The following is a 17,593-nucleotide window of genomic DNA, read 5'->3' on the forward strand; positions in this document are numbered from 1 at the left end:
GTACAATGTTTGTGCAGTTTTCCTTACAGACAGACATGACTCGCAGACAACTGGAATACGAGGCTCGGCAGATCCGGGCAGCGATGGAGGAGCAACTGGGAACTTGCCAGGACATGGAAAAGAGGGCGCAGGTGAGCAACAGAGGGTGCAGTTTAAGATTCTAGTTACACATCTTAATGTGACTCCTAGATTGAGTGTTCTACCACCCAAAAATATCCAGCCAAGAGCAGCTCTGTGGTCAGAAACTGGCCAGGGAGGAAGGGCTAGAGGATGGCTAACACGAACTGTGCAGGGAGGAAGGGCTAGAGGATGGCTAACACGAACAGATGGGCTGCAGCCTGTAACTGTGCACCAGCAAGTTGGAGCTACAAGGGAGGAGTTTTTGTGCATAATGCCATGACCATCTCAGTGTCACTGTGCTGAGAATGGTCCGTCGTGTAAATAATATCTGGTCGATGCCAATCCTGTGGTCAGAAACGGATCAATGATGATTAAGGTAGAAGGTGGACAACAGGCCACTAATAGTTATTATACATGTAGGGGACCTCACAGGTACCAGGCAGGAGTATGTAATTAATGTTTTTACATATATTACCATAAAACATAGTAGTGCCAATATATTACATAAAATATATGTAATATGTTGATACTATATAGCTTCACAAGTTCCAGATTTGTCAGAAGCTGCACAAAATTAAGATGTGTGCATGTAAAATGGCAATGGAGCTGATTCCATAAGGACTGACAAAGCTTTACAGTATGAAAAATGATAAAATAAATATGCCTTTTATGTAGAGTTGTGCTTTGACAAGTAATTGTTTAAATAGATAATTATATTTATTATTTAATGACTTCTTGTTCCTAAAATACTTGAAACACTGAATAAAATATCTTCAGCTGTCTTGTGGTTTGTTTATATTATTTAAAACAATAGTATGGTATTATTTAATTAAATGATTATATATTTGAGGAATGGCTAACAATTGAATTTACACAATTTTCCCCCTTACCCTAAATGTACTTGATCGGCCAAGACGTGTTTGTTTGGTGTCCAACGTTTGCTTCTTTAGTTTTGAACAGGAACTAAGAGATTAATGTAGCTAAAAAGTAATTGTTGTTATTGTTATTATTATTATTATTATTATTATTATTATTATTATTATAGATTATAGTACCCCATAGCTTCAGTGCTAAGCTGAAGAAGAAACTTCAGACACCAACCATATCTTGGCTGTTCATCTACATTTGATTTTGTAAGAGAGAAGGGGGAAACTGTGTAAATGTGTACTTTTATTGGTGATTTCTTAATGTGTGTGTCATCTTCTCAGGTGCGGGTCGCTCGTATCCAGCAGATAGAGAAGGACATGCTGAGGATTCGGCAGCACTTACAGTCACAGCCAGCAGAAGCTGAGGTAGCCTATACAATTCCCCGTCTCCAGCATTCAGCATCTATAATGCAGCAGTCCACTGAAGGAGGAACAGCAGGCTGCTTAGTCCTTATTAGAGGAGCTCAGCCTTGGAATAATCCGTGATGTGTTATTGACATTCATGAGCAAGGCATTTGTCTTTGTGGTGCTCTCTTCTTCCCACGTGCTGGTGCTAATTTAAAATAAACAGACTAGCACTTCAAAATTCATAGTAGCTATCTCAGATTTGAACAGATTTTGAACACATGGTTGTATCGTCTAAGCATTTAGTCCTCCTCAAGGATCTTAATCTTCTTATTTGTCTAAGACAGCAGGCTCCGTTTCAGCCTCAGTTTGTTTCCTATTTCACTTTTAATCCACTTGTTCCACTTATAAATATTTTTTGGAACAATCATAGTCTCATTTATTATTTGTGTGTGATTACACACAGTGAGTACACTATAAAATAAAAATGAAAGTTTGATTTCAAGAAGTGACTAGGAGTTAATGTATTGTCTGTTAATTTATATTAGAAGAATTCATGTGCATTTCGTAGTGGGCCAAAGAATAGTTTGCATATATTTCTATAGGAATGCATAGAAGTAGTGTTAATAGTTCCTTAAACCAACACTAAATGCTGTTTAGACTGTGAAGTCTCTTAAAGCCCTAATAGATCTGCTCTTGATTAGGGCTTGTAGAATGCGATAGGAAAGTGATTGCTTACATATGCAAACATCCAGAAGGGGGAGCTCTTGCTGGTTTTACTCATCGATGAAATGGCAAAGATGACAGTGTATGCTTGAGTTTACAATACAGTTGCCCTGTATTGATCATTTAGTGCAACTATACATTTAAATTTTAACCAGTTTTGCTTTGGCCAAAAAATGCCACATAAATCAAACTGTCAAGTCTTAGTTATTTCTCAGTAGAACATTGAGAAGAAATGTTGTTCTTTTGGCATGTGGTACAGCGCACAACAATAACATTAGACAGGACTACATAAAGTGCAGATACACAATTGTGGAACAAGTGCAGAACATACAATAAATACACCAGACAATAAACATACAGGGCATTAAATAGTCATGATAAGACTAGACATGACGACAAAACAGCAATATATATGAAGGGGCATCATATACAGTGCTCAAATGTAGGGACACCATCTTTTTTTCCATAATTACTTAATTTGTTAATGTATTATGGAAATTGCACTTTGCTGTGTTCGAAAGTACATAATTTCTGTGATAGTATAACTTATAAAACAATACTTGGGTCCAACAACACATCAGCAAATTAGAAAACCTTCACCTAACCCCCCAGTTTATGTCAAAACAAATTGTGGGACACTAATCCAAATGCACATGTTGAAACCAGAGATCTCTAGTGCTACTCCTGGAAAGCCACAGTCCAACTCATGTGACCTAATATAATAAACATTCTAAAAGATATTGCTTTAGAAAACTTGAATATTGAGTTACATTTCGTCAAATATCTGAATCTGTAAAAAATATTGGCTGCAAGATGTCTTTGAGGGAGTACAGATACACTGAAAATTCGAAAATCCAGTATGAAAAAATGTCCCGAAGTGGTCGTAAGAGACACAAAATGTTCAAAACCTGCTACACTCTGGCCATCCAAAAGAAAACATCCAGCAGATTTGCTTGGGCACTAGCTCTCCATTTCTAGCAGACTTCAAGCGATCATCCAAAAGAAGGGTATGCACCAAAATACCTAAATAAAATACGGAACACTAACCTACTTAAACACAGCAAGGAGACACTAATGTTGGTCCCACTGATGTTTGAATACATTTACTTTCTTTACTTAAATTGTCACTGGGATCATTTCACGTCTCATTTAGTAAACCTGGTCATTATTGCTGGTTGTTATAACCTTTCTGATGGATATAAAATAATTATTCATAAAGTAATAAAGAGTGTCCCAAGACCACTTTTGAGTGCTGTATAAGGAAGGGCATTAAAGCAGTATATGACAGGAGGAACTAGTGCAAACATTGTCAACTGTCCTCTCATCTAATCCAGGGAGTACATGTGTGCCATTTTATGGTGGGGGAGCCGTGTATTTCTGTCTTGAACCGCATTCTTATGGTAGGTAGTGGAAATGTTTTGCAGGGGGAAAAAGCTACATGAGCCATACATTTTTAATTGAATGAGCATGTGTGCTAAATAGGCTCTTTGGGTGACCGAGCATGAACAGACGTGAGTGTGACCTAGCTTTATGATGTACAGGTCAGGGGCCATAAGGCTTGATGTGTGGGCGGATGATTCAATATGCAGAAAGTACTGGATTATCTGTGTAGGATTATGTTACATTTAAGAACGGTAGTAAATCATCTGTGTACACGAGCACAAATGTGGGTATGTTTACATGTTTCTGTGTGCAGTTTGTAAGCGTTGGTGCGCATGTGGTCCCCTTTCCCTGAACAGATCCTATTGGACACATTTGATTTCCCTCCCCCTCTGTTGCTTTTAATCCTGCAGGCTGAACGAGCAGTTTATGTAGGTCAGGAAGAGGCAGGCTGATGCTCTTGCAGCTGCTCTAGCCTAGTGACTACTGAATCTTTCTCTTTCTCCCTCCCTCTCAGTTTTCTTACTGATTTGAATCCTCAATGAGGATAATGACACAGCCAGTCCTGTATGACCCTAATACTGGACATCAGTCCTGACTGTTTCCCTCTCTTGCGTGATGAGGTGACTTGCTTAGTCTCTCTCCTGACACTCCCTCCCCTCCTGTTTGCTGGTATAGTTTTGTGTCTTGTCAGCTTTTTCATCTTCGATGAACTAATTTTTTCTCTCCCATTAACAGGCCAAGCACGACCTTGTAACCCAAGCTGAGGGGGCCCAGGCATCAGCCGACGCTGGCATCGCGAGTGGAGCTTGTTCTCAGGTAAGGAAAGTAAAAGTTTTGATGCACTCCCCATCGAGGAAATTGGTTTCTGTCGGGGTTTAATTTTGGCAGTCGGAACAAGAGATTTCTTTTTGAGCAAGTGATCTTTTTAAAAGCCTTTACAGTCCATGCCAGGAGACTCAGTGTGCTTTGAATACTAATGTTATGAATGCAAATGTCCTGGAAATGTCTGTCTCGTTGGGCATAGGACCCCAGTGGGGCTTTAAAATTCCCTGCACAGGGATGAGCTTTTTTCTGAATTACATAGTGTTTCCCTGGCTTGCTGCCGTGAGGTTCAATAGCATTTTGCAGACAGATGGTGCCAGTGATGTATCATTGGATTAGGTACTAGGATCAAGTGTGACTCATGGACCTCAAGTTACTTCCCAAGGTTAAGAAAGCAAATGTTTCTCACAGTGTCACTGTTTTGTCTTATTAATTTTCAGTTTCTGATCATCTTAGTCAGTTGCCTGTCATTCTCATCTCTCTTGCTGTGTATAATTGGTTACAAAAGTTTGTGTGCCTCTGGCCAAATTGGGTCATGTTGATTTTCTAAGTGGGGGAAAAAAGTTAACCCATATTCTACAGCACTTAATAACTATCTGCTCAGTTTAACATTGGGAAAAATCAGTTGGCCAGTGCAAAAGATTCGACAGATTTTATATTTTAAGTGTATTTAATTTTTCTTTGCTGAACAATAGTAAACTCAGCAAATAATTAGAAATTGTGCTCTAAAATTTACCAAAAACTTAAGGCTGTGTTTAAATGTGTTCTCTGTAGAGGATGTGTTGACTTATTTTCACTTAGAAAATCAACAAAGCATATAATTTCACTGGAGATGTTCAGACCTTTCCACACGACTGTACATGCATTATTGAAAATTAAATGGGCCGCTTGACTTCATGATAAAGAGCAGTTCTAAATAATTGTCATGTTTTTCCAGGGTGTGCAGACTTGAAGGGGAATGAAACAAAGATTTTGTAAAAATAACTCTTTGTCTGCCAGGGCCCAAGCTCACGTGTGGATCACGACACAGCCAGTGAGATGAGTAGTGGAGGGAGCTACTCCGTACCACGGAGGCTAACCAGTCATCTGGGCACTAAGGTAAACCAGAACACCGTAAAACACTTTTTTCTTTTCTCTCTTTATTGATGTTACACATTTAAAAAACACAAGCTCAAAATCTTTTCACACTTAAAGCTCATTTATACTCCCTTTACATATGAAAGAGAGCACGTCCATTTCAAATGATGTAACAGTCACTGACCACGTACTTTCATGCATCCTTTACATTGGCATAGATGTTAAGCATTACATCCACTAGAGGGCAGCAACAAACATGGCGACGGTGGAGGAGGTTGTAATAATTTACCAACTATGAAAGAGGCACCAGTGTAGACTGTGGTGTCTGAAGCCATTAAATACTTTGTGATATGTGGACAGAACATTCTTTTTACTTATATTGCCAATGAGAGAAATTGTCATAGTTTCTCAGCTGCGCTGCCCCCATAGCTTCTGGTGGTATTGCTTTGTTTTGTCTGTATCTGTAAGCTTTGAAAGAACGTGCACAAATACAAACAAAATGAACGTAGAGTACAGACTGAAGGCTCTGTCCATGTCCCATATCCATATCCGTATGTAACGTCGAGCATAAACGACCCTTTAGACTGTTTGAGCTTTTCAGTTCTCAGACCACTTGACAAATAAACCAAACTCAGTATGGTTTGTTTGTGGTTCATTGTGTGCTCCAGTTATTTCATGCATCGTGAAAAGAAAACGGCCTTCATGTTTTGCTACTTGGTTAAAAGACATTGAGGCTTGCTGGACGTACACAGCCATAATCTTTCAGTACTTAGTCAGTAAAACCAAAATCCTCAGGCAAATGGCTGCCAAGACGGCATGGATATATTAAAGCAATAAGTCATAAGAGTCTGTGTGTCAGTGTTTTTACTGTGGTTAAAGGGTGATACTAAACATACATGAGACACGCATACAACGCACTGGGGCCATGATGAAATAAAGTCTCCAGTGGTTTGTGATTTTTTATAAAAAAAGGCAACAAACATTTTAATATATAGTATAATAAAATACTAAATATAGTCGCCATGGAATAGTGTTATTCTATGAATAACAACCATTTAATGGTTATAAAAGGTTTGACACTGTTGGGCTATTTTAACACTGCTTTGAAGGTCATTTGCAGCTGTTTGGCTTTCAGGTTTACTTGAGTTCAGAACTGAGACAAACATTGCTTCTGTTATGCTGTTATACTCAATGAATGCATGTCTTTTTTTTTTTAAGCTGTGACTATTTCATTGCTCCGTCATTGTTTAAGTGTCATTGAAAGTCAGATGTTCCTATAAGTAATCACTTTCATCCCTCTCAAGCAAAGAAATGCATATGCATGAAAGATAATACAGCCAGAACACTAGCTATCAATAGGTAAATAAGTACCTAACATTTTTTTAAATAACATTTTTATTCTGTCTCTTGGTGAAGATGTTAAAATACTAGTTCATAATTCACATAGTACGCCAAGGATATAAAAATGTATTTATTTTATAAATAACTTCATGCTTGTGGTCGTATGAAATAGTTTTGAACCCAAAATTAGACAAGTTTGTTTCCTGTGGACTATGGGCGGTTATTTTTGCACCCAGTTTACTTAAAACGTTTCACAACAAACACTAACATCACTTTGACAAAGCTTTCAAAACTGGAGGAAAAAAACACATTTGAGAAGAATGCTGGAATGTTGCTTTATAAGAGCCTATAGATGGGTTTGTAGATGGCTAGAGTATCTATAAGCAAATCATTAACTGCTCATGTGTGAAAACCATTTATGAACTCTCGAGTCTCCTGTTATGTCCATTTCCAGGTGGAGATGGTGTACTCTCTGCTGTCCATGCTGGGGACCCATGACAAAGACGACATGTCCCGTACTCTCCTGGCCATGTCCAGCTCTCAGGACAGTTGCATAGCCATGCGTCAGTCTGGCTGCCTGCCTCTGCTCATCCAACTTCTCCACGGCAATGATAAGGACTCTGTACTGTTGGGCAATTCTCGGGGCAGCAAAGAGGCTCGAGCCAGGGCCAGCGCTGCTCTGCATAACATCATCCACTCACAGCCAGATGACAAGCGTGGTCGGAGGGAGATACGGGTGCTCCACCTCCTGGAACAGATCAGGGCCTACTGCGAGACCTGCTGGGAGTGGCAGGAGAGCCATGAGCGTGGAGTGGACCAAGATAAAAACCCAAGTAAACCCATCCTTCATTTCTCCCTTCTTGCCCTTTACTGGTATGCCAACTCTCGTTGTAACAAGCCAGAAATAGCTTGTGGTAATGTGATATGTTTGATGGTTCTTTATTTTAGTTTAGTGAGAGAGCCTTTAAGTGGCAGGCTGCATGGTTTTCTAGGAAATGTAGCCTCAATATATCTTAGAAATATTATGTACACTGCCTTTTTCATTTTTAAAAAACAGTCATGTGATGTGACTTACAGTAAGTACATGGACATTATAAACGTTGCCCAGCAGAATTGAAAAATTTGTTAGATGAGCTAAGTGTTTGTAGGATTTATATGCCTAGTACAATTTTTCATTGGTGCGCTTTCATTTAAATTGTAGTGCCTTCTCCTGTGGAACATCAGATCTGCCCTGCGGTTTGTGTTCTCATGAAGCTGTCCTTTGATGAAGAGCACAGACATGCTATGAATGAACTTGGTAAACTTCTTTTTATGACCCTTTGACCTGTAAACATAAATCTGGATCTAAATCCAGTTTGCTTTTGTTAGAAAATTGTATATTTTGAAATAAGTCTGAATGGCCGACCCTATTATGTTTAGGTGGATTGCAGGCTATAGGTGAACTGTTGCAGGTGGACTGTGAGATTTATGGCCTTACAAGTGATCACTACAGTGTTACACTAAGAAGATATGCTGGAATGGCCCTCACTAACTTAACCTTTGGAGATGTAGCCAACAAGGTAGGTTGGGCTAATGAAACTTAATGCAAAAATAGATAGTGTTGTTTTTCTGGTTTTGTACTGGATAAATGTATTGTTGATTGAAAATCCCGCTTTTACCTTACTAGCCAAGTTAGCTTATGTAGTAGCTTCCAAAAATGCAACATGCTCTTATCTTTAATGTATTCAAAAAAACATCCATTGATTGATCAGTAGTTTTTAACTCATTAAAACATGTAGTCATTAACTAATAGTAAGCAGATAGATATCATAGTTAACTAGCTGCCACTCCTCACAATCATCCACATCTTTTTTTTGTTATGTATGTTTTTTTTTTTTGTTATAAGACACTTTATAATCCATTTAAATTTCTTTACAGGCTACACTTTGTTCCATGAAGGGCTGTATGAGAGCCATGGTAGCCCAGCTGAAATCTGAGAGTGAGGATTTGCAGCAGGTATGATTCTACCAAAATCACAGATGTGTAATTCTAAAGATTTGTAAACCTGTCTCCAATCAGTGTTATTTAATTGCATTTATAAAGGTGCACAATGAAATTATGCTGTTTTCTCTTAGGTAATTGCCAGTGTCCTGAGAAACCTGTCTTGGCGTGCAGATGTGAATAGCAAAAAGACATTGCGTGAGGTTGGCAGCGTTAGGGCCCTAATGGAGTGTGCCCTTGAGGTTCAGAAGGTAGGGGTCTATTTGGAATTTATAAAAATTTGAATTAATAGCAGCAGAAGTATAGTCATTATTCTATTTTACAACACGCCTACATTGTTATATATTTTTTAATTAATTGTTTCTTTTTATAGGAATCCACATTAAAAAGTGTCCTCAGTGCCCTTTGGAACTTATCTGCTCACTGTACTGAAAACAAAGCTGACATCTGTTCTGTTGCTGGGGCACTGGCCTTTTTAGTCAGCACTCTAACCTACAGAAGCCAAACTAACACCCTTGCCATTATTGAAAGTGGTGGAGGGATCTTGAGGAATGTATCGAGTCTTATAGCCACAAATGAGGAGCACAGGTGAGGTTATATTCTGTTGCTTCTGTGTCATAAGCAAATTGTTGCTATTCTGGTAGTTTAGATATGTAAATGCTAATGCGTATTCCTCTAAAATGTTTCTGTAGGCAAATTCTGAGAGAGAACAGCTGTCTCCAGACTCTTCTGCAGCACCTTAAGTCTCACAGTTTGACCATAGTGAGCAATGCTTGTGGGACACTCTGGAACCTCTCTGCTCGTAATGCAAAGGACCAGGAAGCACTGTGGGATATGGGTGCAGTTAGTATGCTGAAAAATCTGATCCACTCAAAGCACAAAATGATCGCCATGGGTAGTGCTGCAGCTTTAAGGAACCTCATGGCCAATCGGCCTGCCAAATACAAGGATGCCAACATAATGTCTCCTGGGTCTAGCCTGCCTTCACTACATGTAAGAAAACAAAAAGCACTAATTGAGGAATTGGATGCACAGCACCTTTCTGAAACATTTGACAACATAGACAATTTAAGTCCTAAGGCTTCTCACAGAGGTAAGCCTCGACACAAGCACAATGTCTATGGTGATTATGATGGAGTATGTAGGTCAGATGGTTATAACACTAGTGGTGTTGGTGTTCGTTCCCCTTACATGAACACACCAGTCCTCTCCAGTCCATCTTCACGGGAGAATCGGGGAAATGCAGACAACGTTAGGGCTGAGAGGGACAAGAGTTTGGATAGGGAGCGAAGAGGTTTCCCCCCAGACCCTGACTCCAGTAAAAGAATGGGGATGCAGATTCCTACCACTGCAGCACAAATAGCAATGGTAATGGAAGAAGTACAAGGCATGCACTTAGGCCTGGATGACAGAACTGCTGGATCCACCACTGACCCTCATATGGTGCAGGATGACATGATCAGACGTCAGACCAGCGTTCACAGTCACCAAAACATTTACAGTTATGGCAAATCAGACCCGTCAGGCAGAACTTGCCCAATGCCCAAACTGGAATATAGAGCATCTAATGACAGTTTAAATAGCGTAAACAGCACTGATGGCTATGGTAAAAGGGGCCAGATGAAACCATCTGTAGACTCCTACTCTGAGGATGATGAAAGCAAGTGCTGTGTCTACAGAAAATATCCTGCTGACCTTGCTCATAAGATCCACAATGCAAATCACATGGAGGATGATGATGGAGATCTAGACACACCGATTAACTATAGTTTGAAGTATTCAGATGAGCAGCTCAACTCTGGCCGGCAAAGCCCAAGTCAGAATGAGAGGTGGGCAAGGCCCAAGACCCTAGAGGATGAAATGAAACGCTCTGATCAGAAACCACCCAGGTCGCAGAGCCCAGGATACCCAATGTACACAGAGGGAAATGGTGAAAGTGAGGATAAACTTAAAAAATACCAGCCAAGATTTCAACAGGACATATCTGGAGGATTCAGATCAAGGGGATCTAATGAGCAAAGTAGTAGTGGGTCTAGTCATGGAATGAATAAAAAAATGAACCAAACGATCTGCACTGTGGATGACTTTGGTGATGATAAACCAACCAACTACAGTGAGCGCTATTCAGAAGAAGAGCAACTTGATGATCAGCCTACCAATTACAGCATGAAATACAATGATCACCATGTAGAACAGCCAATTGATTATAGTCTGAAGTATTCTGATGCTTCTTCTAAGAAGGCGGTGTTCAGTCACTCAAAACCATCTTCCCAGAGTTCTGTCAAGGACCAATTAAGCCAGGATAGTTCGTCTTCAGTGTCCTCCATAAAGAATCAGAGTAGGCAAAAACAGCTCCATCCTTCCACAGCCCAAACTCGACCAGGGCCTGGTAGAACTATTCAAAAGACAACCTGCAAGGCTTCTACAATAAATCAAGAAACACTGCAGACTTATTGTGTGGAGGACACACCCATATGTTTCTCAAGGGGGAGCTCTCTTTCATCCTTGTCCTCTGAAGATGAAATGGAGAGCTGTAAGCGGAATGTCAATGCAGCTAGTAACTACACAACTTTGCCTGTTTCTGAGAAAGAATCCACTAATGTTCCAGATCAGCGCACAACAGAAAGCCAGTCATCTGGGCATTATGTCAGAATGAAGCCCCCACGACACCAAGGATCACATGTTGGGCATGGAGAGGGTTCCAGACATCATAAAGCTGTGGAATTTTCATCAGGTGCTAAATCACCCTCGAAAAGTGGTGCCCAGACTCCTAAAAGTCCCCCCGAACATTATGTGCAAGAGACTCCCCTCATGTTTAGCAGATGCACTTCTGTCAGCTCTCTTGACAGTTTTGAGAGCCACTCCATTGCAAGCTCTGTACAGAGTGAGCCTTGTAGTGGAATGGTGAGTGGAATAATTAGCCCCAGTGATCTGCCTGATAGCCCTGGCCAAACAATGCCTCCCAGTCGCAGCAAGACACCACCACCACCACCACCACGTTCAACGTCTATAAAACAAAAAGTTACTGTGCCACCCCACTCTGAAAAACAGGATTTGGCCCCAAGGCATGCAGCTGTCAATGCTGCTGTGCAAAAAGTACAGGTCCTTCCAGATAATGACACACTTTTACACTTTGCCACAGAGAGTACTCCAGATGGATTTTCTTGCGCTTCTAGTCTCAGTGCATTAAGTCTAGATGAGCCCTTTATTCAAAAGGATGTTGAGCTGAAGATAATGCCTCCAGTTCATGAAGATGACCATGGAAATGATACAGAACCTGAAAAGGATGAGACTAAAGAGTCCAAGGGACAAGAGAAGCCTCCAGCAGCTTCTGAACCTCAGAAAGACATCCTGGATGACTCTGATGATGATGATGACATAGAGATCCTGGAAGCCTGTATAAATTCAGCCATGCCTACAAAGTCATCAAGAAAACCCAAGAAACAAGCCCCTCCAGCAGCCTCAAGGATACCCCCACCAGTGGCCCGTAAACCAAGCCAACTCCCCGTTTACAAACTACTTCCCTCACAAAACAGGGGGCAACAACAGAAACATGTAGCCTTAACTCATGGAGAGGACATGCCTCGGGTATACTGTGTAGAAGGAACACCCATAAACTTCTCTACAGCAACATCTCTTAGTGATCTTACTATTGATTCACCCCCGAATGAGTTGACCACTATTGAAAGTCCAGCTCCCCATGCAGAGGCATCCAGTCAAAGACGAGACACTGTCCCAGAAGGCAAAAGTGCAGAAACAAAGGATATTGTTGTATCCTCTGACCCACAAGGTGCTGCAGCTGAGAATGAGGGAGATGATATTCTTGCTGAGTGCATCAACTCTGCAATGCCAAAGGGTAAAATACACAAACCTTTTAGAGTGCAGAAAATGTCAGATCAACCTCAGCTCCCACCTACTGCTACTGGCAATCTAGTTCAACAAGATTTTGAAAAGAAAAAGCCAACTTCCCCTGTAAAACCTATGCCACAAAGCAGCGAATACAGAGCAAGGATGCTCAAGCGGCCGGATGCCCCTAGTAACTTAGCAGAAGCACCATCATATCCTGATAAAAACATTGAAACAAAAAAGCAAGAGCCCAAAGCTGGCCCCAGAGAGTTTGCAGATAAGCCTGTAAATGCTGAGGAAAGAACACGTCCAGGTTTTACCTTTGATTCTCCGCATCATTACACACCGATCGAGGGTACTCCTTATTGCTTCTCTCGTAATGATTCTCTCAGTTCACTTGACTTTGAGGATGATGATCTTGACCTTTCTAAAGAAAAAGCTGAGCTCAGAAAAGATAAGGAACAAAGAAAAGTTCCACCTTCAAAGAGCAATGGAGAGCAGTCTGGAAACACCAACAGAGTGACAGCATTTCAGACTGCCCCAACTAAGCCCCTTCAGAAGCCAAGTTTTCCACTAGCATCAAAGGAAAATACAGGAACAGTGCCTGACGAAAAGCAAAAGTTTTCAATTGAGGACACTCCAGTATGTTTCTCCAGAAACTCATCTCTAAGTTCACTAAGTGACATTGACCAGGAAAACAACAACAAGGATTGCTCACACAAAGAGGACACAACGCAGGTGGAAATGCCAAGGCCTCAAGCCTCGGGTTATGCACCAAAAGCCTTTCACGTTGAGGACACCCCTGTATGTTTCTCTCGAAATAGTTCTCTTAGCTCTCTCAGTATTGATTCTGAAGATGACCTTTTACAGGAGTGTATCAGTTCTGCAATGCCAAAGAAGAAAAAGCAACCACCCAGAAGTAAAGGTGATGACCAAGGAGTTAAGGAGGAGAAAAACATTATGGCTGATGGCATTCTAGCAGAGGAACCAGACCTCATCCTGGATCTCACAGACACACACAGTCCTATTTCAGAGCAAGCCTTATCGCCAGATTCTGAGTCCTTTGACTGGAAAGCTATCCAAGAAGGTGCTAATTCAATTGTTAGCAGTCTACACCAGGCTGCAGCCAGTCTATCTCGACAAGGCTCTTCTGATTCAGATTCCATCCTTTCTCTAAAATCTGGCATATCTATTGGGTCCCCTTTCCACCTCCCTGCAAATCAAGATGATAGCAAGCCGGCAGCAAACAAAGGTCCAAGAATATTAAAACCTGGTGAAAAAAGCACTTTAGAGACAAAGAAAAAGGAGGAAGAAGCTGCTAAAAGCTTAAAAGGGGGTAAGAAAGTGTATAAAAGTCTCATCACCGGAAAACCCCGACCTAGTCTTGATAGCATGGCCTCTCAACAGAGGCAAGCTCAAATTCCTGTGGTTTCTAGAGGGAGGACAATGACTCATGTACCTGGAGTGAGAAGCAGTTCACCTAGTACCAGCCCTATTCCAAAAAAGCCTCCTTCACGTGGCACGAAACCCCCACCTCAGGGACCAAATTCTGGAAACTCTCCCAGAACCATGAAGGCACCATCAAAGTCAGATCCTAGTCCTGCCAGAGAACCACCTGCTTCCCAAGGAGGATCAAGTAAAGCCTCCTCTCGATCAGGATCCAGAGACTCCACACCATCTAGGCCACCTCAGCAAGCCCTCACTAGACCCATGCAGTCTCCAGGTCGCACCTCTGTCTCACCAGGTAGGAATGGTCTGACCCCACCTAACAAACTCTCTCAAATACCTCGTACTGTTTCTCCTAGTGCTGCTTCAAAACCATCTGGGTCTTCACGAATATCTTATACCTCTCCTGGAAGGCAGTTGGGGCAAACACCTCCAAAGCATAGTGGCTTGCCACGGAGTACCAGTGGTATACCCAGAAGTGAGTCTGCCTCAAAAAGTCTAAATCAGTGCGGAGCAACTGGCACATCAAAAAAGGCAGAGTTATCTCGAATGTCATCCACAAAGTCAAGTGGCAGTGAGTCTGACCGATCAGAGAAACCTGGGCTTGTTCGCCAGTCCACATTTATTAAAGAAGCCCCTAGTCCAACATTAAAAAGGAAATTAGAAGAGTCTGCTTCTTTTGAATCCTTGTCTCCTTCCTCTCCTAGCCAATCACAAACCCCTGTATCAAGCCCGTCTTTACCAGATATGTCTCTTAGTCTGCCCTACCAAGGAAGTGGTTGGAGAAAGTCCCCTCAAAGCCAAAACTCTTCTGAAAATGGAGATGGGAAGTCACTTAGACGGCATGATATCTCCCGTTCCCATTCAGAGAGCCCCTCGAGACTCCCAATCAACAGAGCAGGGACATGGAAAAGGGAGCACAGCAAACATTCATCTTCTCTCCCAAGAGTTGGTACTTGGAAAAGAACAGGCAGCAGTTCGTCCATACTCTCTGCCTCATCTGAGTCAAGTGAAAAGGGCAGAAGCGAAGATGAACGTCAGCCAGCCAATCCACCTCAACGATCTGGACAGAACAAGGAGGGAGGACTGGAACGGAAAGGAACATGGAGGAAAATAAAAGACAGTGAAGCAAGTCCCTCAATGACTCTAGACTTGCCAGATCCAGCTGGGGATTCACATCAGATGAGTGCTGCTATGTCTAAGAGTGAGGATGTGTGGGTGAGAATTGAAGACTGCCCCATTAATAACCCTAGATCTAGTAAGTCACCAACAGGAAACACGCCTCCAGTCATTGATAGTTTGCCTGGAAAAGCACATCCCTCAGATTGGGACTTAAGTGAAATCCATCATAAGCAGCCAGCATCAAATGAAAACGCTGCAACGCGGCGTCTCGGTTCGGAAACTAATTTGAACCTAATCAGAAGTAGCGAGAGTCTTGACAAAAAAGTGACGGATATCAAGCCTGTTTTAAGCAACCCAAACATTGCCACTGAAGTTCATGAAATTGCAGTTGCTGAGCGCACACCTTTCAGCTCAACCAATTCCAGCAAACACAGCTCCCCTAGCGGTGCTGTTGCTGCCAGGGTTAGTCCATTCAATTACACACCGAGCCCAAGAAAGAGCAGCGCTGACGGCACAACACCGAGGCCATCTCAGATCCCTACTCCAGTTAACAGTAATGTCAAAAAGAGAGACTCTAAAGGAGACACAACAGAGAGTGGGTCCTATATTGTCACTTCGGTGTAAAACATTGACAGTTAGCCTTAAATTGTCAAAACTATGGACAGAAAAATACATAAGCAGGCTTGGATCATGTTTTTATTTTGTCTGTCTCTGTGGGAAAAAAAATACAACTATTGTTGAAGTCGTTGTAGTTGAAGCCAATGTAAAGCTGTGTATCTTTTGCTGGTAGAATTGTGGCAGGCACACTCGGTTGTTAGAGAGTGGCTAGGAGGGAGGACTCAAAGGATATTGTATGTCAATTTGTACTGTACAGATTTAATGATGTATATATTTAATTTAAACTTGCGCCAAGATCCTGTATCTTTCCAGACATGAGATAGATAATCACTTAAAGTGGAATATTTGGGATGTGGAGATAGCTTTGGTGGACTTCTGTACTAATGCATTTGATTTTTAAGGAAAACTGTACACCTGTATTAATTCAAATGTCAAACTCATTTTTACTGCCACATATTGTATGTTTTATGACTTCTGCTCCTTGCATGAACCGAACCAGTGGTCTGGTATTTCCTGAAGTAAAGATGAACATTTCTGTGGACACATGATGTACTGATAGCTGTAGTGTAACATTTTACACTTTTGTGTGTGCTTTTGAAAGTAAGGAATTAACCTTGGAAAAAACTTTTGAATGAGGATCTTTACAGTGGACATAGATTATAAAACCGTAGCTAGATTCATTGCTCTGCTGTTTGTGTATAATGTTTCCAGTTGAGGTGAGTGTCTTCTAAAGGACACTTTGTTCTGAAGTTGTTTCAAGGACTGAAGTTGTTTCAGAATTTAAATTATTACTGTAGGTTTTGGTGTTGGTACCTTTTTTTTAATTTTTTTTTTTAAAGCTCATTTTATTTTACCCTTTATTCACAGTTATTGTTAAAGCACATAATCAGATATACTATTCTGCCAAAACATGTTGTGAATGACCACATTTTATTTTTTTTTTCTCATGCAATAAAGTAGGCTGATCGATGTTTGACACGCATTTCAAATTACAAATTGCAAATCAACATAATAAACACCTTAATTTTGGTGAGATTTGCTCTGTGTGTTTTGACTCTGCATGTTCAACGTTCCTGTTCTTTTTAGCATAATGACTAGTTAATCAGACTAAAATTCCACAATAACAGTTGTATTTTTTATGTTAACTGTTAAGATACAACTTCTTAAGCCTGGTAAGGTCAGTCAGGGGAAACAAGCAGGAAATATTTAGCAGAGAATTACACAGAAGAGACCAACACTAATTATAAGATCACATTCTAAGTATTTGTCCACACTTGTCTGCTATTTTTTTCCTTCCTTCCTTCACAGTCCTTCCAATCTTAAAGCTGTCCCCAAAGGTGTTGTTAACTTTTAACCTTTTTTTTTAATTTTTTTTTTATTTTTATTTATTTATTTATTTTTACACTGTCCATTCAAAGAGATACTAACATTGACGCTAAGCAACTAACCAGCAGGAGTGTAGCCAGAGCTTTCACTTCGGGGTGGCAAATGAAACAATGCCAGGAGAAACTTCAGTATAACTCTAACTTAAAATGTCATGTTTTCGATAAACCTAGATTCTCAATGTGTGTTGTCTTGATTTTAGTATCATATGACGCTGCTTCTATAATGTGGACGCTTTGTTATGACATAGCTTTATATTTATTGCCAAATAGAGTGACTTAACTTTACCTCACAGTCTCCGAGGCTGCGTCCTGAATCGCGAACTTCTATGCTTTACATACTACACTAGGGCAGGCTGACTGTCTCACTTTGTTTAACAGGGGTGGCCAAAGGAGTGGCCGAACTTTACGTCAAGGCCACCCCTTGGCTCCTCCCCTGCTACCCAAGCTCATCTTAGC

At 41.0% G+C, this 17,593-nt stretch overlaps 1 protein-coding gene across 2 annotated transcripts in view; it reads left to right on the forward strand.

Annotated features, from left to right (window-relative positions):
• apc (APC regulator of WNT signaling pathway) overlaps positions 1-16,787 on the forward strand; it is a 47,417-nt gene extending 30,630 nt beyond the window's left edge. For both annotated transcript variants that reach the window (XM_036594272.1, XM_036594271.1), the window contains 11 exons: positions 18-131; positions 1,329-1,412; positions 4,236-4,316; positions 5,322-5,420; positions 7,195-7,573; positions 7,942-8,037; positions 8,160-8,299; positions 8,658-8,735; positions 8,855-8,971; positions 9,094-9,308; positions 9,413-16,787. In XM_036594272.1, coding sequence (XP_036450165.1) covers positions 18-131; positions 1,329-1,412; positions 4,236-4,316; positions 5,322-5,420; positions 7,195-7,573; positions 7,942-8,037; positions 8,160-8,299; positions 8,658-8,735; positions 8,855-8,971; positions 9,094-9,308; positions 9,413-15,758 — 7,749 coding nt within the window. In that variant the 3' untranslated portion in view covers positions 15,759-16,787. The remainder of the gene's footprint in view (positions 1-17; positions 132-1,328; positions 1,413-4,235; positions 4,317-5,321; positions 5,421-7,194; positions 7,574-7,941; positions 8,038-8,159; positions 8,300-8,657; positions 8,736-8,854; positions 8,972-9,093; positions 9,309-9,412) is intronic.
• Positions 16,788-17,593: the final 806 nt, after the last annotated feature.

Source organism: Colossoma macropomum, unplaced genomic scaffold (genome assembly GCF_904425465.1).
Source record: "Colossoma macropomum unplaced genomic scaffold, Colossoma_macropomum, whole genome shotgun sequence".
Taxonomy (NCBI): Eukaryota; Metazoa; Chordata; class Actinopteri; order Characiformes; family Serrasalmidae; genus Colossoma; species Colossoma macropomum.